The 22997-nt window shown below is 42.7% G+C and overlaps 2 protein-coding genes across 4 annotated transcripts in view; both read right to left on the bottom strand.

Moving 5' to 3' along the window:
• Positions 1-15437, bottom strand: part of tada2a (transcriptional adaptor 2A) — a 38108-nt gene extending 22671 nt beyond the window's left edge. For all 3 annotated transcript variants that reach the window (XM_078224833.1, XM_078224834.1, XM_078224832.1), the window contains exons 1-8: positions 15198-15437; positions 12155-12261; positions 9293-9352; positions 8565-8656; positions 7805-7962; positions 6696-6784; positions 3459-3531; positions 2553-2616 (exon numbers count right to left, since the gene is read on the bottom strand). In XM_078224833.1, coding sequence (XP_078080959.1) covers positions 2553-2616; positions 3459-3531; positions 6696-6784; positions 7805-7962; positions 8565-8656; positions 9293-9352; positions 12155-12261; positions 15198-15222 — 668 coding nt within the window. In that variant the 5' untranslated portion in view covers positions 15223-15437. The remainder of the gene's footprint in view (positions 1-2552; positions 2617-3458; positions 3532-6695; positions 6785-7804; positions 7963-8564; positions 8657-9292; positions 9353-12154; positions 12262-15197) is intronic.
• Positions 15438-22401: 6964 nt separating this feature from the next.
• LOC144501872 (nuclear pore membrane glycoprotein 210-like) overlaps positions 22402-22997 on the bottom strand; it is a 154846-nt gene continuing 154250 nt past the window's right edge. Inside the window, exon 42 of the mRNA XM_078225916.1 lies at positions 22402-22475. Within this exon, the coding sequence (XP_078082042.1) occupies positions 22402-22475 (74 nt within the window). The remainder of the gene's footprint in view (positions 22476-22997) is intronic.

Raw genomic sequence — 22997 nt, forward strand, 5'->3', positions numbered from 1 at the left:
CGTTCAGCACCATTCACGACTCCTCAGGTACTGAAACAGTCTATGCTCAAATGTAACAAGATCTGAACAATATCCAGGCTTGGGCTGACAAGTGGCAAGTAACATTTGTACCATGCAAATGCTAGGCAATGGCCATCACCAATAAGAGCCGATCTAACCACCGCCCCATGACATTCAATGGCCTTACCATCATTGAATCCCTGGCACTGTCAACATCCCTGGGGTTACCACTGACCAGAAACTCAACTGGAGTCGCCACAAACACAGTGGCTACAAGAGCAGGTCAGAAGCTAGGTATAGTGCGGCAAGTAACTCACCTCCTGACTCCCCAAAGCCTATCCACCATCTACAAGGCACAAGTTAGGAGTGTGATGGAATACTTCCCATTTGTCTGGAAGGACGCAGCTCCAACAACACTCAAGAAGCTTGACACCATCCAGGACGGAGCAGCCCACTTGATTGGCACTACATCTACAAACATCCACTCCCTCCACCAACGCTCAGTAGCAGCAGTGTGTACTATCTCGAAGATGCAATGCAGCAATTCACCAAAGATCCTTAGACAGCACCTTCCAAACCCACGACCACTTCCATCTAGAAGGACATGGGCAGTGGATACATGGGAACACCACCACCTGCAAGGTCCCCTCCAAGCCAGTCGCCATCCTGACTTGGAAATATAATCGCTGTTCCTTCCTAGTCGCTGGGTCAAAATCCTGGAATTCCCTCCCGAGGGGCATTGTGGGTCAACCCACAGCACATGGACTGCAGCGATTCAAGGCGGCAGCTCACTTCACCTTCTCAAGGGTGGGCAATAAATGCTGGCCAGCCAGCGACGCCCATGTCCCACGAATGAATAAAAAAAGGATTGATGAGGGTAATGCTATTGATGTGCAGTACATGAACTTTCAAATGGCATTTGGTACAGTGCCTCACAACAGCCTTGTGAGCAAAGTTATAGTTCATGGAATAAAAGGGACAGTAACATTGTGGATAAAAAAAATTAATTGGAAACAGAGTAATGGTTAATGGACACTTCTGGGGTTGGAGGAAGATTTGCAATAGGGTTCCCCAGGGGATCCCTGCTCTTCCATATATATATTTATGATCTCGCTCTTGGTGTGCAAGGGACAATTTCAAAGTTTGTGGATGATACAAAACTTCCAAGCACTGTAGAACTTCAAAAGTAGTCATGATGTGGAGATGCCGGCGTTGGACTGGGGTAAACACAGTAAGAAGTTTAACAACACCAGGTTAAAGTCCAACAGGTTTATTTGGTAAACACAGTAAGAAGTTTAACAATACCAGGTTAAAGTCCAACAGGTTTATTTGGTAGCAAAAGCCACACAAGCTTTCGAAGCTCTAAGCCCCTTCTTCAGGTGAGTGGGAATTCTGTTCACAAAGGTATAAGCTCTGTTTGTGAACAGAATTCCCACTCACCTGAAGAAGGGGCTTAGAGCTTCGAAAGCTTGTGTGGCTTTTGCTACCAAATAAACCTGTTGGACTTTAACCTGGTGTTGTTAAACTTCTTATTGAACTTCAAAAGGACATAGACATGTTGGTAGAGTGGGCAGATACACAGCAGATGAAGTTCAGTGCAGAGAAGTGCGAGGTGATTCATTTTGGCAGGTAGAGCATGGAGAAACAATAGAAAATAAGGGGTACAACTCCAAAGAGCAGGGGGTGAAGGGCCAGGGTGTCTATGTGCACATCTGCTTCTGGAGGCCTTCAGTGCAGGATCCACAAGACCACTGTACATTGTCAAGGCAAGTGAAACCAGGCCCCCTTTTTATGGCACTAGCTGACTAATCCAGTAAGTTTAAATGTCCCAGCCACTATGACAGGAGAGAGGGTTAAGTGTGCAAGATCAATGGGTAAGGCTTGGTCTGGGGTGGGGCCAGGCACATGAGGGGGATTGAGGGGACTCAGGAGAGTAGTCGGGGGTGGGCGAAGGATTGTAGTAGGGGTGGTCAGCAGTAATTATCAAGGAAGCTTTCGAGTGGTCCTCTTGCAGATCTTCTGTGCTACCTCCTGGGTACGACCCTCTGGGGAATGGAAGATCTAGGTCAGTAAAACCTACTGGCCACACTACCACATAACCTCTTTCTGTGTCGTAATAATTCTGCGAATCTGTGATGTGCTCTCACCGATGCCCTGTACAAGTGAAGCGGAACTCCCTACTTTTGTAATCAATTCCCCTCACAATAAATGCAACATTCTATTAGCTTTCCTAATTACTTGCTGTACCTTAATATCAAGATTATCATGAAAAATGAAACCAGATAAAATAGCGACTTGTTTTGTGAGGGAGAAGCAAACAGGAAAGTAGATTTAGAATTTTTGGGGATTTGACAATTATATTGGAAAAATAAAAACTGAAAAACTCTGTGTAGAAAAGAAACAGAAATAGAAGCTGAAGTAGGCTATTCCAGCCTGCTCCGCCATTCATTATGGCCATGGCTGATCATCAAATTCAATATCCTGATCCCCCCCTTTCCTCCCTCCCATATCCCTTGATCCCTTTAGGTCAAATAACATCAACAGGAACTTACTTTTTTCTTCGCTGTCTCTCTTTTAATCTGGAATGATAGATGTCAACCACTGCGAGTTTCAAAGCTGTTCGAAGTGTGAAAATATAAAAACGGGCAGGGGTTTACTTAAGCACATAGCAGCTTCTCATCACTAGATTAAAAAATAAAGCACTGAATTTCAAAATAAACTCACAAGCAAAAAGAAAAATGAAAGGCGCTTTTTAAATGCTCATGAAACACATTTTCGGGTAAATTAATTTCAATATGTTCCAGCAATAAGGGAGTCATGAGCAGGTGTATTACATTGGTAGTATGCTGCACTGCATCACAATGAGGGGAAAATGTTACATTGACTGATGGGTAAATTGCTCTGACACAAAGAAACATTGTAAGAGTTTTAACAACACCAGGTTAAAGTCCAATAGGTTTATTTGGTAGCAAATGCCATTAGCTTTCGGAGCGCTGCTCCTTCGTCAGATGGAGTGGATATCTGGAGCAGATATCCACTCCATCTGGTGAAGGAGCAGCGCTCCGAAAGCTAATGGCATTTGCTACCAAATAAACCTGTTGGACTTTAACCTGGTGTTGTTAAAACTCTTACTGCGTTTACCCCAGTCCAACGCCGACATCTCCACACAAAGAAACATTGCCCTTATTATAATTTCTCAGTAACCAGAAACATTTTGTTTGCAATAGAGGCTGTTTCTCGACTTAAACCCAACACTAACATCAAAGATTTCTGGAATAATTTACACAAAAATGACCAATTCACAGTGGCATGTTTACCACAGCAGACACAAACTGGCAGATTGTTTTGTAGGGAGAATGTGAATTTTTTCCCCCCCACAATAGTAGTATCAAGCATAGTTACTTTTTGGCGGCGCTTACAAGGCTAATCAAAGTACTTTTGTTAATCAAAAAACTCACCATGCAAAATATCAGAGTCATCTTCTACAAAATCAATATCCCTCAAGTCCCATTCTGCATAATTGTCAAATTCCTGTACAAGAAATATGTATCAATTTTAATATTGCTCACATTTTTCTAAAAAGATGCGCAATATGAAAAGTGGAGAAGCAATTGAAGCAACATTCATTGGTAGGCAGCTGAGATAACCCGATGAAGAGTAAATATATGACAAGGTAAATCCACTAATTCTGTGATCCATAGGGACCTGCACTCAACGCTGTCATCTTGACCCTTCAATAGTGCCCTTTTGAGCATGTCTCCCCGGTAACAACATGAGGGTGCCTAATTTAGCCTCATTACTGTGTCAAAACCAAAGATATTGGCACGCTTTAGCACCAAAGTGCAAACATTATAATTGGGCACCACCATATGACAGCATACTGTACTGCATCCTAATGCAATTCATTGGCAGAAAACATGACCAGCTTGGGCAAAACAGAATTTCAAATAAAAGAAGCACGTAATAAACAAGTAAACCAGCCTACTAGCTCATTTTAATTAAACAAGCCTTCTCTAATCAACTTTCAACAATTTTAAAATGAACATTATTAGTACTGCATGAGTACCATGGATACCAATTGTTAAAACCACAGAAAGCCTTTTTACTTGCAGAAATAAGCACATATTTAGTGTTTCACAGGATTATGCAGAATGTACAATGATTTTATATAAAATTACATATTACATAGAGTTTACAGCACAAACAGACCATTTTGGATGACTTTTCTATGTTAGTGTTTATGCTTCTTACTTATTTATTAATTCAGCGTGTGGGCGTCACTAGTGAGACCAGCATTCATTGCTCATCCCTAACCAAACTTGAAAAGATGGGATGGTGGCAACTGAGTAGCTTGCTAAGTCATTTCAGAAGGCACAGTAAGAAGTCTCATAACACCAGGTTAAACTCCAACAGGTTTATTTGGAATCACGAGCTTTCGGAGCACTGTTGGACATTAACCTGAGAGACTTCTTACTGTGCCCACCCCAGTCCAACGTCAGCATCTCCACATCATTTCAGAAGGCAATAGAGTAGGGTCTGGAGTCAAATATCCACTCGTCCAAAGATGTGCAGGTTAGGTTGATTGGCCATGCTCAATTGCCCCTTAGTTTCAGGGAGATTAGCAGGGTAAATATGTGGGGTTACAAGAAAGGGCCTGTGGGATTGTTGTCGGTGCAGGCTTGATGGGTTGAGTGGCCTCTATCTGCTCTATAGGGATTCTATGATCCTAAGATCAAGTAAGGACCTAAAGAGCGTTAGTAGATCAATTAAGAATCTACTGAATATCTGGTAGTTTCACAATAGATATTGCTGATACTAATTTTTAAATCCAGATTTATTTAATTAATTGATTGAATTTAAATTCCAACTGCCACAGTGGGATTTGAACTCACCTCTTCAGATTATTAGTTCAGGCCTCTGGATTATTAGCCCAGTAACATAACCATGTCACGGTACACATGTTGCTTTGTGGTTCATACATATCTCCCCCTAAGTTACTCTAATCCCATCAGCAAAGCCTTTTTACACAAGTACTTACATAGAGCCATAGAGGTTTACAGCATGGAAACAGGCCCTTCGACCTAACTTGTCCATGCTGCCCTTTTTTTTTTAAAACCCCGAAGTTAGTCCCAATTGCCTGCATTTGGCCCATATCCCTCTATACCCATCTTACCCATGTAACTGTCTAAATGCTTTTTAAAAGACAAAATTGTACCCGCCTCCACCACAACCTCTGGCAGCTTGTTCCAGACACTCACCACCCTGTGTGTGAAAACATTGCCCCTCTGGACACTTTTGTATCTCTCCCCTTAAACCTAGCCCCTCTAGTTTTAGACTCCTCTACCGTTGGGAAAAGATATTAACTATCTAGCTGATCTATGTCCCTCATTATTTTATAGACCTCTATAAGATCACCCCCTCAGCTTTCTACACCCCAGAGAAAAAAATCCCAGTCTATCCAGCCTCTTCTTATAACTCAAACCATCAAGTCCCGGTAGCATCCTAGTAAATCTTTTCTGCACTCTTTCTAGTTTAATAATATCCTTTCTATAATAGGGTGACCAAAATTGCACACAGTATTCCAAGTATGGCCGCACCAATGTCTTGTACAATTTCAACAAGACGTCCCAACTCCTGAATTCAATATTCTGGCCAATGAAACCAAGCTTGCTGAATGCCTTCTTCACCACTCTCTCCACCTGTGACTCCACTTTCAAGGAGCTATGAACATGTATCCCTAGATCTCTTTGTTCTGTAACTCTCCCCAACGCCCTACCATTGGCTGAGTAAGTCCTGCCCTGGTTCAATCTACCAAAATGCATCACCTCACATTTATCTAAATTAAATTCCATCTGCCATTCGTCAGCCCACTAGCCCAATTGATCAAGATCCTGTTGCAATCCAAGATAACTTTCTTCACTGTCCACTATGCCACCAATCTTGGTGTCATCTGCAAACTTACTAACCATGCTCCTATATTCTCATCCAAATCATTAATATAAAAGTGACAAATAACAGTGGACCCAGCACTGATCCCTGAGGCACACCACTGGTCACAGGCCCCCAGTTTGAAAAACAACCCTCTACAACCACCCTCTGGCTTCTGTTATCAAAGTAAGAAGTTTAACAACACCAGGTTAAAGTCCAACAGGTCTGTTGGACTTTAACCTGGTGTTGTTAAACGTCTTACTGTGTTTACCCCAGTCCAACGCCGGCATCTCCACATTCTGTTATCAAGCCAATTTTGTATCCATTTAGCTATCTCACTCTGGATCCCGTGAGATTTAACCTTATGGAACAACCTACCATGCGGTACAATGTCAAAGGCCTTGCTAAAGTCCATGTAGACAACATCAACTGCACTGCCCTCATCTACCTTCTTGATTACCCCTTCAAAAAACTCAATCAAATTTGTGAGACATGATTTTCCATTCACAAAGCCATGCTGACTGTCCCTAATCAGTCCTTGCGTCTCTAAATGCCTGTAGATCCTGTCTCTCAAAATACCTTCCAACAATTTACCCACCAGAGTTTCCATTAAATTCATCTATTCTATTTCCCTCAACAACTCCATGTGGTAACAAGTTCCACATTCTAATTAGCTCTTTTAAAAATTTACAAGTAGTTACATTTGTTCTACTCTTAAAGCTGATTCATATATTTGTTCCTCAATCCAAGTAGGATTGACAACTTACCTCAACAAAGTCTGCTCGTGCTGGCATATATCCTGCCATATCCCTCGACACTGCAGAATCAAACGCTGGTCTGGGTGGATCATCACAAGCTGTGATTAAATGGGGAAGCAAATTTATTTCATGGTAGTGGAGTTTAATTTCAAATAAAAGACGAAAAATTCTCAATGCAAGACAATGGGCCAGAAGGTTCTCTCCCCACTCCCGGAAACTCAAGCAGCGTTTTTTGATGGAATGTTTACATTTGAAACATTAACCTGGTTTTCTTTTTCAGATGTTGATTGACCTTCTGCACACTTCTAGCATTTTGACTTTTACGTTTATTTTTTAAAAAGCTCCATCCGAGAAAGTTTGGCTGAGACCTATGTTGGTACATGATTAAGATATCTTGGGCAGTTATATGAAATATGCACTCGCCTTCAATAGCTATTACTTATAGATCATAGAATCCTACAGTGCAGAGTGAGGCCATTCGGCCCATCAAATCTGCACTGACCACAATTGCCCCCAGGCCCTATCCTCATAACCCCATGCATTCACCCTAGCTAGTCCCCTTGATACTAAGGGGCAATTTAGCATGGCCAATCCACCTAACCCGCACATCTTTGGAAGGAAATTGGAGCACCCGGATGAAACCCATGCAGACAAGGGGAGAATGTGCCAATTCCACACAGACAGTGGCCCAGGCTGGGAATTGAACCTGGGTCCATGGCACTGTGATGCAGCAATGCTAACCACTGTGCCACCGTGCAGCTCTGTTTGAAGACTAGTGCTTCAATGCATGATATTCACAAATGAACAGTAACAGGCTACTCAACTTGATGGACATCACAGTCAAGCCTGATTGAGTCAGCACCTGGCATTCACCCAGGGGAAAGAAGCTCGACAAACTTTCAATGACTCAGAATACCAGAGCCTCCTGGGTCTGGGAAGAGGATAACAACTCAGCAGATACTGTGGGTCAAATGCTGGAACTTCCTTGTCTATGTAACTCAATTACTCATTGGATAAGCTTAATAAGCCATCAGAGGAGACCCATAAGCCTGTTCAAAGACCAACCACAGTTCAGTCACTGGGGACATCACCTTCCAGTGAAGTTAACAAGTACTCACATCTAAATGTAATGGCTGTATCAAGGTCTTTGGTTTCTTCAGACCGCTTCAAACTCAGTAAAGTGGAAGAAAACAGTGGATTGTTAACGAAATGCTTCATGTAGTGTTTCTCGCAATCGTCCTTGGACTTTGTACGCATCTGGTTGGCTACATCTTGCCTTCAAAAGAGAGTGTTTTTTTAAATGTTGGTTAACAGGTGCACTGTACATTCTTCCAGTATATAACTAAGTGATAAACAGTGCATTTCAAGAATAGTTACAAACCATCTTGGCAGAGAATTCAGATGCCCATTGTCTTGAAGGGTCAATGTGTGAAGATAGACAAGACTGGCACTGAATCCAGGAGTTCACCAACCTCGGACACTGACTGGGGCAATAGAGATGTTGTGGTTGATAATGTCAAAGAACTTAAGGTCGTCAGCACAAAGACTTTGGCTATGAATTTGTTTAGACTGTTCCCTTGCTACAGAAGTGGAATCCTAATTGAAGAGTTTGACTAAGTTGCGAGAGGGATCAGCATGCATTTAGGAGGTAACAACATCAGTTGGAGAGTGGGAAATGTATGGCTTGTTGGTCAGGAAATGGGAGTACAGAACAGTAAAGGTAGCTGTGAGCTTCTAGCTTAGTAACAGAAAAGGCCATACACTCGGTGTAAGGTTCACTGTGAATGCAAATTTTGGCAGAGAATACATCTTTGACAAAACTTACTGGAAAGAGAGAATTAACATTTGCACTTCAATCAAAAATATTAGTTATATTACCAGTTTCCAAAACCACAGTCCATCACAGCCTCAAGTAATGCCATTTCCTCCTGAGCTGTCCAGTTCGGATCCAAAATGGGAAAATCAGATGTCTGCATACAGGTCATGGAAAGAAAAAGTGATATTTGAAATCATCACTATTTGATTTCAATATTTTTTTTAAGTCGAGGAATTGAATTTTTTTTTGTAAACTTGTGAAACTCTACCTAACTGGAAGAGCTAAAGAGGCAGATAAATACAATCATTTCATTCTTTGAAGCAAAATTTCTACTACAAACTGTACATTGTTCAATAAACTTGGCATAACCTATTTTGAGTGTGTGCGGAAAATATAAGCATACAGATTACTTGGTTTTCATTTCCTAATAATATCTTTTAAAACCCAAGATTGGTGCATCCTTATTATTTCTTGTCTTCTCTCCTACTTTTGTCAACTCAGTTGCTGTAGCTGCATGAAGAAGTTTTGCCTGATAACTAGGAAATCTCTCCAAACCTTTATCTATATCCAATATTATTGTAGTATTTAACATTCGGTACAATAAAAAAATATAAACTATAGTTAAAATGATATAAATACATACACACACACCATACTCAAAAGTTGTATGACGGAACTATTGATTTACAAGAAACATTGAGCAATTAGAACTTTCTTACTTAACAAAATAAATTCTGCATTCAGCTCCCAATACATGGGTAAAGGAAATATTAAAAAGTTCTGCACTCACCATTATTTCATAACTATGATCACTTTGATGCTTCTTGTACTCAAACCCTCTTGTAAAGCACTACAAACAAAAGAACAATGAACTTAAAATACTATTTTTCCTCTTAAATCTCTCAAAATGGCATTCTATGCAGTGATCTTATAAAGCATTCATACCAAGATTTATTTTGATTAAGATATTTCTTCAGAAAATTACCTACTCTTATCTCCCAACATTTATGACCAATCTTCCAAATTGATGCCTAATTCCCCATCCTTTACAATGTTTTTTAATACAAAGCAGTTGTGAACTTTATGGCTGTGTCATCATGTCACTTAACTGGAGCAGCCATATAAATACTGTGGCTACAAAGGGCTGGTCAGAGGCTGGGAATTCTGCAGTAAGGAACTAACTTTCTGACACTCCAATGCCTGTCCACCATCCAGTAGGCATGGCAAAAGTGTGAAGAAATATTCTCCACTTGCCTGAATGAGTGCAGCGCCAACACCCAAGGAGCTAGACTAGGGATGCCCAGACTGTAGTGACTTGAGATCTACTTTTTCGACAGTCACCATAACACAATCTACCAGTGCTATCTTCCCACTCTGCCAAGCAGGGACATTGAAACATGTTGTACGATACAGACCGTATATTGCCTCTTTATGGATAAAAAGGCACATGATTATGCAGTAATCAGGTTTTTATAACTATCTGCTTGGTACTCTTGTGGTCACTGGTTCCAGATTTTTAACCTATTTGATTAATTGAATCTAAATTCTCCAACTGCAGGATATGATTTAAACTCTTATCCTCCAGATCATTAATCCAGGCCCCTTGGATTACAAATCCTGTGGCATGTACCCTCACTAGCAAAGGTTTAATACTGTGCAATATTCATTTGGCACTTATTCTGTGCAATAAGTATGTCTTTTATTTTTAAATGAAGCAACCCACTAGCAATTGGGTTGAGACTCAAGGGTCAAATCTTACAATAATGGAGTAAACACTACAATTCATCAGCCTAAATCGGAGTTCAAAGCTGCAAGGCTCTAACTTGCAGCCAACACAGCTAAAGGGGGAAAATATTCTAAATATGTGCTAACTGCATGTTGCTTTCAACCCATGACAAACACCTAATGCAAGATTTTTGCAGCTGCTTTCACCAAAAATACACAGAAGTATATAATTTAGTTTTTATTCATTGTATCATCATATATCTTTTCCTCTCATCTTTTTCATGGAGATAGCATGCACAGAAAGTGTGCACTGTGCATGTGCCAAATCCGTGCATGTGCAGAAAGCACTCACTGAGGGTGTGTTGATACGTGCGCACACAGTGCACAGAAAGTGCGTGGTCAACTGCAAACTAGTCCCCGATCGACCAGTTGATCCCAATTAATGTTTTGGACATCTCTGAGCTAGATACTATCCAGGACAAAGTAGCCTACTTGAGGCATCATGACATACACAAGAACAGGCAAGGAATAGAAGGATATGGACTACAGAGGCAAAAGGTATTTTGTTTAGAAAGGCGTCTTGTGCCATTGCAGGCTTGGTGGGCCGAAGGACCTGTTCTTGTGCTATACTGTTCTTTCTTTGATCGGTCACAGCCAGCACCTTGAGCATTCACTCCCCCCACCACTAGAACACACTGACAGCAATGTGGAAAGTATAAGAGATGCACTGCAAGGCTTCTTTGATGGCACTTTCTAAACCACACCTAGAAAGACAAAGGCAACAGATCCACTGGAATACCAATTTTAGCAAGATCCCCTTAAAGGAACACACCATCTTGGCTTGGCACTACATCACTATCCCTTCACTGTCAGTGGGTCAAAATCCTGCAACACCATCTTGAACAGCACTCTGGCTATGTACTGTGCCTAAACCAGATGGATGGCAGCGGTTCAAGGTGGTTGCTCACTACCTTGAATTAGGACAATTAGGGATGGGCAACAAATGCTGGTCTTGACAGCCAAGTGCACATTCCATGAAAGAATGAAAAAATGCTTATCCTTGAGGTTGCCAGCAAGTCCTTCTGTATAATCCAAGTGTAAAATCTGATATCAAAAGGTTTTCAAGTTCAGGCATCAAAGTACAGCAGAATCACATTCAAGCGCACAAACAAGCTCAAAAATTACTATTCATAGCCTTTAAAAGCGACGATTTCTCTGATTTAAAATGTATATATTTTTTACTATGAGTGACTTGATCATTTTTAGATTATGTTCAACTTGAAGGAGGCACTCAAGTCTTTTCTGCCATCATTTATCATTGCAAATTTCCTACTTTTACTCAATGTGGAGCTACAGGAGAGCTGGTGGAGGCTGGACAGTCAAACTTCAGGTTTGCCTGACTAGGCATGAACGCGACTGAATTAGGGATTGGAAAATACTGACTTTCTTGGTCTGAAGACTGAGTTGAGAATCGTTCAGAGACTGAGAATCATTCAAACCTGCAGGCCGAACTTGCTGAAAGGGGGAATAGAAGAAAGAGGAGCGCAGCCTTCCAAAGCCTTGTTGGCCCACTTCAAAATGGTTGGATGATCAAGACCCAATCCTCCCTCTGCTTTTATTATTGCACCACAAAATTATACATTAGTAACAAACAGTGGGGGGGAGATAGGAAAAAGAACAAGTCACATGAAAATATAGCCCAGTCACTTATCATATCGTGGGATATATATTCCGCGATATCACTCAATTATTTTCCTTATATATTTCTCAACCTCATAACTACTATTATTTTGCATGACAATATTCATGCACAAGACTATTGCTGATACTTATAACAGAACACTGCAACTGAATGTGAAATGTAAGCAAGAGACAGAAGCATGGTTCCTGTAGTCTCTATATAGTAACTCAGTTTATGGCAATGTACCTGTAAACATATAAGCAGTGGAGGAGGTCCACAGTCCGCACACTTTATGTAGGGTTCCATCAGGTAAGAAGAGCATCCACGACATGGTGGCTGATCAAAGGGATCACCTGAAATAAAATCAGATCAAGATGATTCAGCAATTGCCATGTCTGAATACTGCAACAAAACTGTAAAACAGTGGTGATACATGGTGTGTACATGCAATCAGCTTTTAGTAAAAGTGTAATAATGGAATTGCAAATGTTAATTCAGTCACACGATCTACTTCAACATTCATCCCACCCCTTCATAGAATATCAGTAAATCATTAAAGTGAACGTGAAATTGCCGTACTAAACATTAAAAACTATAAAGAATCATTATATTGGACTTGAAATGTTGGGCAGGATTTTACGGCCTTGCTCATCCCAAAACTAAAATCCCGCCCAAGGTCAAAAGACCTTCCCATGCTCCGCCCCTCACCCGCTCTGATTCCCGTGGCAGGCGGACTGGTAAAATTCCACCTATTAACTCTGTTTCTCTCTCCTCCCATAGGTGCTGCCAGACTTGGAGTTTTCCAGCATTTTCTGCTTTTGTTTCAGATCTCCAGCATCCGCAATGTTTTGGCCTTTAGATGAAACACCCAGCAGCCCGAGTGTAGACGTTCCGTAATTAAACTGTGTCGGAAAAGAGCACTTCGAGCTGTCTAACACTAGGCCATAGTACTAGTGGTTACAAGCCTGTCAATGATTGTAGCAGCAGTTTGAGTGAGATTATTTCAAAGCATTGACAAATATATATATGGGCCTTATGTTAAAACATAATGGGTGGAATTTTTCTCCCACTCTATGGGAGGCGGAGCACTACTCGCGGGCAGTGGGATCTTATCGCCCTGCCATTGTCAACAGGGTTTCCCCACTGAATGCATTCCTCACTGCTTACTTTCTGTGCACTATGTGTGCACGTATCAACACACCCTCAGTGAGTGCTTTCTGCACATGCACAGATTTGGCACACACACAGTGCACACTTTCTGTGCATGCTATCTCCATCCCTCACTGCTGGTAAACCCGCAGCGGGACCATAAGATCCCGCTGGCGTGACCAGCAGCAAACTTTTGGTGAATGATTCAAACTAATTTTTAAACAATAAAACATATCAGTCTTAATATGACAATCAGATTAGTAACAACACTGATCTGTACACACTTTATTGATACAAACTCTTGTTACCTATATCCTTGAGTTTCTGATTTGGGAATTGGAAATTAAAGGAAAGGCATAGTTTATGGACAGAAAATGCCAGAAATACTCAGCCAAGTCAGGCAGCATTATGGGGAGAGAAATTCGGGTTGATTCCTTGTCATCAGAAATGGTAAAAGATGTAACAGGTTAGCAAGTATCGGGTTGATTCCTTGTCATCAGAAATGGTAAAAGATGTAACAGGTTAGCAAGTATCGAGGCAGGGAAATGGGGGAGGAAGGAGAAAGAACAATAATGAAGGTCTGTTGCAAAGATCTGTTAAAGGGTGGAAGGCAAGAACTATTAAATGACAAAACATCAGTTATTTTGTTAGTCGCTGCTTTATTCCACCTAGTAAGATTTACCCTTTTATTCTAAACTCCGTTCTCTGCCCCTGTACATTTAAAACCTATTCCAGTTCTGATGAAACGTCATCGGCCTGAAACAGATTTAATGTGAGGATCACCACACCTCAGGTGATGGTTAAGAAGGCAGGGCTTTCATGAATAACTTCAGCCAGTATAGGAATTGAACCTATGCTGTTGGCATTGGTCTACATTACTAGCCAACTGTCCAGCCAACTGAGCTATGACAGAAATGCACGTTTTTCTTATTTTCCCATCAGAGAAACAGGCCGACTTGCTGTGTTCAGCATCTTTCTGACGTGGTTCTTACAGATTTACAGCAGAAGGCTTTTTTTTGGGGGTGTTGTTTGGGATATCATGGGCATTAGAACCAAGGACAAAAACCATCAAAAGATCAGCTGCATTCTTTGAGAGTGCTGATCCTTCTGTGGATGAGTTGTGTGGAATCAAAAGGTTAATTCTGTTTCTCTCCACATGCTGCCTGACCTGCTGAGTTTACCAGCACTTCATGTTTACATTTCAGATATCCAACATCTGCAGTATTTAGCTTTTACTAATTATTTACCAAGTTGGACTGGTTTGCCCTCCCACCCCAGTTGAGGTGAGCCATCAATCTTGCAGCTCGCACTGCTTAAAATCATTGAATGCCTAAGTGATAAACAGGCCAATCCGCCCACTGAGTCTGTACCAACTCTTGACAGAGCATTTTATCCAGAATATCTTGCGCCCTCTCCCACCATCCTATCCCTTCAACCCCACATATTTACCGTGGCTAATCCACCCAACCTAGACATCGTGGGTCACTAAGGGACAATTTTAGCATGGCCAATCCACCTAACCTGCACATCTTTGTCTTTGGGAGGAAACCAGAGCACAGCTTGCCTGCATTTCCCCTCTACCACCATCGGAAGCGAGAGAGAGCCAATACATGACACACGTGGCATGTTCTGTGACTGAAGAAAAAGGAGCTCCCCTGACTCCCATCCTAGTTTGGGACCTCTGGCCGGGTGGAGGGGGAAATCAGAGAAGGAAAGAGGGGTTGAATTCAGTCTGAAAGGTGGGACGGTTTATCTGTAGGTGTGGGCTCATCAGCCTGCTGCTTTAAAAAAATGAAAAGCAACCTTCAAGTGGATGGAAGGACGCCTCCTTTAACGATGATTCATGTCACAAATCGCTCCCTTATCCTGGCTGCAATGTCTGCTTTCTGCAGATGTATTATTTCTATAAATGCAAAGGCATTGTGAATTTTTTTCTGATTATTTGTTTGGTGGGGGGGATTTTTTTTATTGGGATGCAAAATCGACCCTTAGTCAAACTAACTGGACACCTCGCGGCTCATTGTAAAGCGCATGCTGCTGTAGGCCCCGAGGCAGGCCTCGATGCTCTAGCCAGCTTTCCCCGCAGATGGTGAGGCGCAGCACGGGGGAAGTCTGGGGGGGGGGGGGGGGGGCTACTCACTGCCAAACGGCGCCAGCCGGTCCATGCTTCACAAAGCGGCGCCCGACAGCAGGAATCAGAATATTAAGTTAAAGCACGGTGAGGATCCAGCTCCGATATCGCCGAGACTTTCCTTTTTCCCCCTCTATTTGTTGTATTTATTTAGGAGTCCGCACCGCTCCTCAGCGCCCGGCTCGCCGCGCTCTCTTTGCAGCCATTTTATTCCTCCACACCCCACCAAGATGGCGCCTCATGTCACTCAGGATGATTGACGTACGCTTCGGCCGATCACACCTCAGCATTCTACGCGTAACCCCGCCCCCTCCACGCCTTTAAGCCCCAGCATCTGGGACTATTGATGCCCATTGCCACTACTTGGAATGAAGCCCCAGCATCTAGGACTATTATGACCCATTGCCACTACTTGGAATAAAGCCCCAGCACCTAGGATTATTGTGACCCATTGCCATTACTTGGAATAAAACCCCAGTATCTGGGACTATTGTAATCCATTGCCATTACTTTTTAAAAATTCATTCAAGGGACATGGGCATCGTTGGTTGACCAGCATTTATTGCCCATTCTTAGTTGCCCTTGTTCAGATGGTAGTTGCTGTGGCTCTGGAGTCACATGTAGGCCAGACCAGGTAAGGACGGCAGATTTCCTTCCCTTAAGGACATTAGTGAAACAGATGGGTTTTTCCTGACAATTGGTTCATGGTCATCAGTCAATTATTAATTCCAGATTTATTTTTAATTGAATTCAAATTCCACCATCTGCCATGGCAGGATTCGAACCCAGGTCTCCAGAACTGGATTAATAGTCTGGCGAAAATGCCACTAGGCCATTGCCTCCCCTAAATGAATCTGGGACTATTGAAACCCAATGCCACTACTTGGAATGAAGTTCTAGTACCAATGCTGTGTATGCTGGAATCTGAAACAAAAACAACAAATGCTGTAAAATCTGACAGCATCTGTTGAGAGAGAATAAAACCAACGTTTCGCGTCTGGATGACTCTAGTTTTGGGTATGATTGAGGGTTGAAAAGATAATTCACTCCAAAGATGTGGGGGTTAGGTGGATTGATCCTGCTAAAGTGCCCCAAGATGTGCAGGGTTGCAGGGATAGGGAAGGGGAAAGGGCCTGGGTAAGACAATCTGTCAGAGTCAGTATAGATTCGATGGACCAAATGGCCTCTTTCTGCACTGTAGCAATTGTATGATTCTATATTTACTGGTAATTTGCGCTCCTTTCACCCATGTGTATGTCGCAATCTTTAATTTGCTCTATGTAATTTATTTTTAGTTTTTTTTCTGATTGCAGGAGGCAGGGGTATCTGTTAAAGTTTTTTTGTGTGATTCGCTATTTGGACAGCCTGATGCCTTCAGTTTTGCTCCATGTTTCAAGTTCCCAGTAAAGAATGCTGCAATCAGTTCCTGCATGATGGTAGAGCTGAAATTTCCACCAGAGATTACACAAGATCTTTCAGACTTGTGTCACGGTCAATAGCAAACACCCTTAGAGTCATAGAGGTTTACAGCATGGAAACAGGCCCTTCGGCCCAACTTGTCCATGCCACCCTTGCTTTGCTGCTGTCATCAAACTTGCAGTCAATAAAGTTGAAGTTTATTTATTAACAAGTAAGGCTGACATTAACGCTGCAATGAAGTTACTGTGAAATTCCCCTAGTTGCCACCCTCCGGCATCTGTTCGGGTCAATCCACCTAACCAGTACGTCTTTCATAAGCGACTCTGCGTTGTCGTGAGTCGTGAAGACCGCCTTGGAGAACGTTTACCCGAAGATCAGAGGCTGAATGCCCGTGACCGCTGAAGTGTTCCCCAACAGGAAGAGAACAATCTTGCCTGGTGATTGTCGAGCGGCGTTCATTCATCTGTTGTCGTAGCGTCAGCATGGTTTCCCCAATGTACCATGCCTTGGGACATCCTTTCCTGCAGCGTATCAGGTAGACAACATTGGCCGAGTTGCAAAAGTATGTACCATGTACCTGGTGGATGGTGTTCTCACGCGAGATGATGGCATCACTGTCGATGATCCGGCACATCTTGCAGAGATTGCTGTGGCAGGGTGTGTGGTGTTGTGGTCACTGTTCTCCTGAAGGCTGGGTAGTTTGCTGCGGACAATGGTCTGTTTGAGGTGTGCGGTTGTTTGAAGGCAAGAAGTGGGGGTGTGGGGATGGCCTTGGCGAGATATTCGTCTTCATCAATGACATGATGAAGGCTCTGGAGAAGATGTCGTAGCTTCTCCGCTCCGGGGAAGTACTAGACGACAAAGGGTACTCTGTCCGCCGTGTCCCGTGTCTGTCTTCTGAAGAGGTCGGTGCGGTTTTCGCTGTGGCACGTCGGAACTGTCAATCGATGAGTCGAGTACCCTTCGTCGTCCAGTACTTCACCGGAGCGGAGAAGCTACGACATCTTCTCCGGAGCCTTCAACATGTCATTGATGAAGGTGAACATCTCGCCAAGGCCACCCCCACTTCTTGCCTTCAAACAACCGCACAACCTCAAACAGACCACTGTTCGCAGCAAACTACCTAGCCTTCAGAAGAAGTGACCACGACACCACACAACTCTGCCACAGCAACCTCTGCAAGACGTGCCGGATCATCGACACGGATCCCATCATCTCACGTGAGAACACCATCCACCAGGTACACGATACATACTCTTGCAACCCGGCCAACGTTGTCTACCTGATACGCTGCAGAAGAGGATGTCCCGAGGCATGGTACATTGGAGAGACCATGCAGACGCTACGACAACGGATGAATGAACACCGCTCGACAAGTGTTCTCTTCCTGTTGGGGAACACTTCAGCAGTCACGGGCATTCAGCCTCTGATCTTCGGGTAAACGTTCTCCAAGGCGGCCTTCACGACAACGCAGAGTCGCCGAGCAGAAACTGATAGCCAAGTTCCGCACGCATGAGGACGGCCTCAACTGGGATCTTGGGTTCATGTCACACTATCTGTAACCCCCACGACTTGCCTGGGCTTGCAAAATCTCACTAACTATCCTGCCTGGAGACAATACACATCTCTTTAATCTGTGCTTAATACTCTCTCCACTCACATTGTCTGTACCTTTAAGACTTGATTACCTGTAAAGACTCGCATTCCAACCATTATTTTGTAAATTGAGTTTGTGTCTTTATATGCCCTGTTTGTGAACAGAACTCCCACTTACCTGACGAAGGAGCAGCGCTCCAAAAGCTAGTGGCTTTTGCTACCAAATAAACCTGTTGGACTTTAACCTGGTGTTGTGAGACTTCTTGCTGTGTTTACCCCAGTCCAACGCCGGCATCTCCACATCAAGGTATGAGGGAGCAGAGAAGAAACAAACATGTCCCTTCCCATTTTGCCACGGGTAATGTCACCTAGTGTCCCTATTCCAAATGCCTGAATTACCTTGAATGTTAATCATCTCCTATTCTTTGATTTTAACTCTCTGCCAAACAACAAAACCTGCTGATAACATCACTAAGGGGAAACATGGAGATGAACTGGAGGAAGCCAAAGATAGAAGCTGCATTTCTACGGTTTGATAGTTTTCATTCTGATCATGTGAATAATGAACCATCCAGAGTGAGATCTCCGAGCCCCTCAACAAGTGTATGGGATATCAACACCTGTATTAATTACAATGGCGATTAAAAACATCAAACACATAGAATCCAAAATTAAATAGAAATGTTGGAAATATATGACAGGTCAACGATAAGTTTGAGGACTCTTTTGTTATTTATTATCTTTTGTTGAGACTAGGCTGCCATCTGCTGGCTATCATAAGTTTAGTGAATCATTCACCTTTTGAACTTGAGACAATTTTCCAACTTTGTTCTCCCAGAATGCAACTTTGCCCAAGAGTGCACAGTCAAAAATTTGGGTGTACACTCTGTATGTATGGTTTCCAGATTTTCAACCTAAATGATCCATAAATTGAAAGCAAAACATGCCAGAATTTGTGAAAACATCTTTCCGGTGAGGGTCTCAGGAGAGCACTAAGCCAGAAATTAATTTCAAGACTGTAGTACTGCATTCTTTTTGTTATGCTATTTTAGATTAGCATTAAATTTTAGACAGTGTCATAGTTTTATACTGTTCAAGGGTTTGTTTCTGCTTTTTTCTCTATTTTAGATGTTGGGTACTCTGATTTAACTTAAATTATACAAAACAGTCGCCAAGTTGAATGAAGTAGAAGACTCCCTCTGCAAAACTTCCGAAAATGACAAACACCTAGATATTTCTGTACAGAAGTATGAGCTGGAGAGGGTTGTGACAGAGAATGTAAGCCTTGTTTCTTTATTTAACCAAAAGAGAAAATGCTGGAAAATCGCAGCAGGTCTGGCAGCCTCTGTAAGGAGAGAAAAGAACTGACATTTTGGGTCCAGATGACCCTTTGTCAAAGCTAAAAGGCATAGAAAGTGGGAGATTTTTATACTGCAGGGTGAGGGAATGAAAGATGAGTCACAGCCACAGAAACCAGGTGAAAAGAATAAAGGGTGTGAATGGCCAAACAGCAGAGAAGATAAAAATGAGAGGGTAAACTGTGACAGATGAAGATGTTTGGGGGGGGGGGGGGGGGGAGGAATGGATGGGACAGAGGTAAAATTTAGACAACTTCAGATGATTTGCTCTACCCCACCTCGACCCCTTTGTTTTCATTCCATTTTGTTTAATTTTTTTACTGTTCTCTACCTTTTATTTCTTTGTCTTTCTTCATTTTTCTTTCCCCCCCCCGCCCCCACTTTATCCCCCTTCCCTTATCTTTTCTCCCCCTTTACTAAATTTTACTTCTGTCCCATCCATTTTCCACCCCCCTTCCCCAACATCTTCATCTGTCACAGATTATAGCTTCTCTGCCGTTTGGCCATTCACACCCTTTATTCACCCTGTGGACAGCCATTAGCAGTCTTTTCTCCTGGTTTCTGTGGCTATGACTCATCTTTCATCCCGACTGTTCTGACAGTTTAGCTCCTCACCTGAATCTCCGCACTCTGCACTCTGTGAATGTTATTCACTCGAGTCGTGAATATCATTAAAAACCCAGGGGGCGGGGCCTATTCACACCGGAGTTTGACAGTTCTGGAGTTCTGCACATGCGCAATGGCCTCAAACTGTCAAACTCGCATTTGCTGGCCAGCTCGATCGCTGGCCAGCAAATGTCAGCCTGGGACCCCCGCAGTGCTGCCCCTCCATGGCCCGATCGCAACCCCCACAGCAATTCCCGGGCCAGCCCTGACACACCCCTGTCCCGGAGCGCCCCGATGCCCAGGCCCTATCCCCCAGCAGTGGCGACCCCCCTCCCTAACGGCAGACCACCCATCCACCCAGCCTGCCCCAATTGCTGCCCTCCCTCCATCACAGACCAATCCCAATGCAGCGTGGCAGTGGGACCCCCCACCCACACCGATCGCCCCTAGGCCCTGCCCACAGTAGGCCCCACCCCCTGCCCAATGGGCAGTGCCAAGGTGCCCTGAGGGCATGGGCACTTTGCCCCTGGGGCAGTGTCAGGGGGCACAGGCTGGTACTGCTAGGGTGCCCATGCCTAGGGGCACCACCCTCCCGCCGCCCGACCCCCTGGGGGACCTTGATTGTGCCCCCTTCATTCCGGCAGGGTCTCCCGCTAATTCCCCGAACATAGGAAGCTAGTCTGAACCCCGCCGGAATGAAGTATTCCTGGCGGGTGGGAGATTCGATCAGGACCTGAAAGATCCCGATAATGAACACATGTACATATTTAAAATACATGCAGAAAAGATTTAAATCACTTACCTGCCTTCCCGCCGGTTTCCAGCGTGGTCTGACCGGCGACTGTTCGCCGGCTCTGGGAGATGCGTATGCGTTCCCGGAGCATGCGCAAATTCCTGTTCAAGGCTGTAGACGCGCGTATCCCACGGCGACCTGCCAGAAAAGCTACGGGCCGCAATGGAAGAATCGCGGCCAGTATTTCCATATGAAAACAAATGTGAAAAATCTCATTTCTGACTGCTGCAGCTGAGTTAGGAGGGGAAAAATTGCAATACTCAAAAGTAGCCTTTTTAAACAGATATACAAGAACATGAGGGGAGTGTCACATGAATGATCTCCCGATGTCAAATTATTTTAAAGGAGTGTCAACCTTGCAAATTTCTCTTTTGGTAAGCTGTGCCAATTAGTAATATGTGAAGGAAATGGAAATAAGTGTTATTTGGCCGACAAATCTCGCATATTGTAGGTTAGAACAATTCGCATTTGAAATGTGAATGAACTATTTACAGTATTTGCATGATAGAAGATGCACTGAATTCAGATATCAAAAATTTTAAGTGCCATACTCAAATTTTAATGTGAAGACACATGTCAAGTTTCCTTCCAACTTTTATTACACTTTGTGCAACCTTAAACTATGTACAGAAATACACAAATGTGAGAGTTTTGTAACAATCAAAATTCAATACTCTTTTCTACAGGACAACATTTGATAATGTTGATGGATGAAAGAAGTTTAGCATGACAGAAGTCTGTGCATCATGCAACTTAAATTCACCAACCTAAAAAAAATCTAAAGTACAATCAACAAAGATAACAAAATTAACTAGTTTTTTTTTATTAACTAGTTTTTTTTACAAAATGTAACAGTGAGCCACAACATGCAGTATGAGAATATTACTTTGATTCTCTGCAGGATATGGTGATTGTTCCTTAGCCACTCATGTAGTGTGACCACTTAAAAGTTTGATTTAATGATTTAAAAGAAAAGGGCCAGTGCTATGTAATTTTTGTTTTGCTAATTTCTTTCAAATGTAAATTACATTCTCCACAGCACACACCAATTACTGGCTTGAAATTCACAAGAATCATGCTAATTTATGCCGCTAAGTATTGACAAAGCACATTTTTCCTCACAAGGCAGATTATAATTCAAGTTTTAACTGGCGATGAATCATATTGCTCGGATAATTCTCATAGATTACAAGAAAAACTGATGGTATGTTTCAACATACATTGAAGTTAAAATATTTAACATTAACTGTCTTAAATGCAGTCAAGTGTCATAATTCAAATGTCTGCTACTAAAAAACGAACAATTTAATGAGGACAAGATTGAATCTGTTGCTCCATTTTGCCAAATCTTAAAACACAAAACTGACAAAAATGAAGCCACATTTGCACAAGCAATTCTAACTGCTAAATACTGACTGCACTGGCTTCCCATGAATGTTTGTTAGCGTACGCTCCACAGCCAGGACTGTAGATAACGCCTTCGGGGATTACCACATGGAGGTGTTGAACTGTAACCTACAGAACAAAGAGAAAAGACTATATAATTTATAACTGATTTACCAAGATGTACTACTTGAATTTCATTTTGACCAGCTCATTCATGATTTGCATTTATCTTTATATTCTTCCTGTCAACGAACTTCCCCCTTTACCTAATCTATTTCTATATCCATTTAAAAATATTAAAAACCTTACAACACTTCCACTCCTGTTAACTTTTCTATTATAAATGCCTGTGACCATTTCTGCAATATAAACTGCCTTACATGAACACAGGATGCTGTACTTGCCCTGAAGTAGAAATTGGTTCCTTGAACACAGTGGCGATAAAGACTACCACATCAAAACTGATATATGCATAAGGACCACACTAAAGTGTTCCTCTCAGGTCTTCAGGAAGCCAGTCACCCTTCAGAAGGCAGTACACCTCAAGAAGATAAGAGTTGACTGGCAAGAATGCTGTTAATACTATGATGAATCAAAGGGAGGGGCAGTGAAAGCGAGAGGGAGAAGGGCAAGAGGTGGTCCATAGTTTCA

Source organism: Mustelus asterias, chromosome 12, assembly GCF_964213995.1.
Source record: "Mustelus asterias chromosome 12, sMusAst1.hap1.1, whole genome shotgun sequence".
Taxonomy (NCBI): Eukaryota; Metazoa; Chordata; class Chondrichthyes; order Carcharhiniformes; family Triakidae; genus Mustelus; species Mustelus asterias.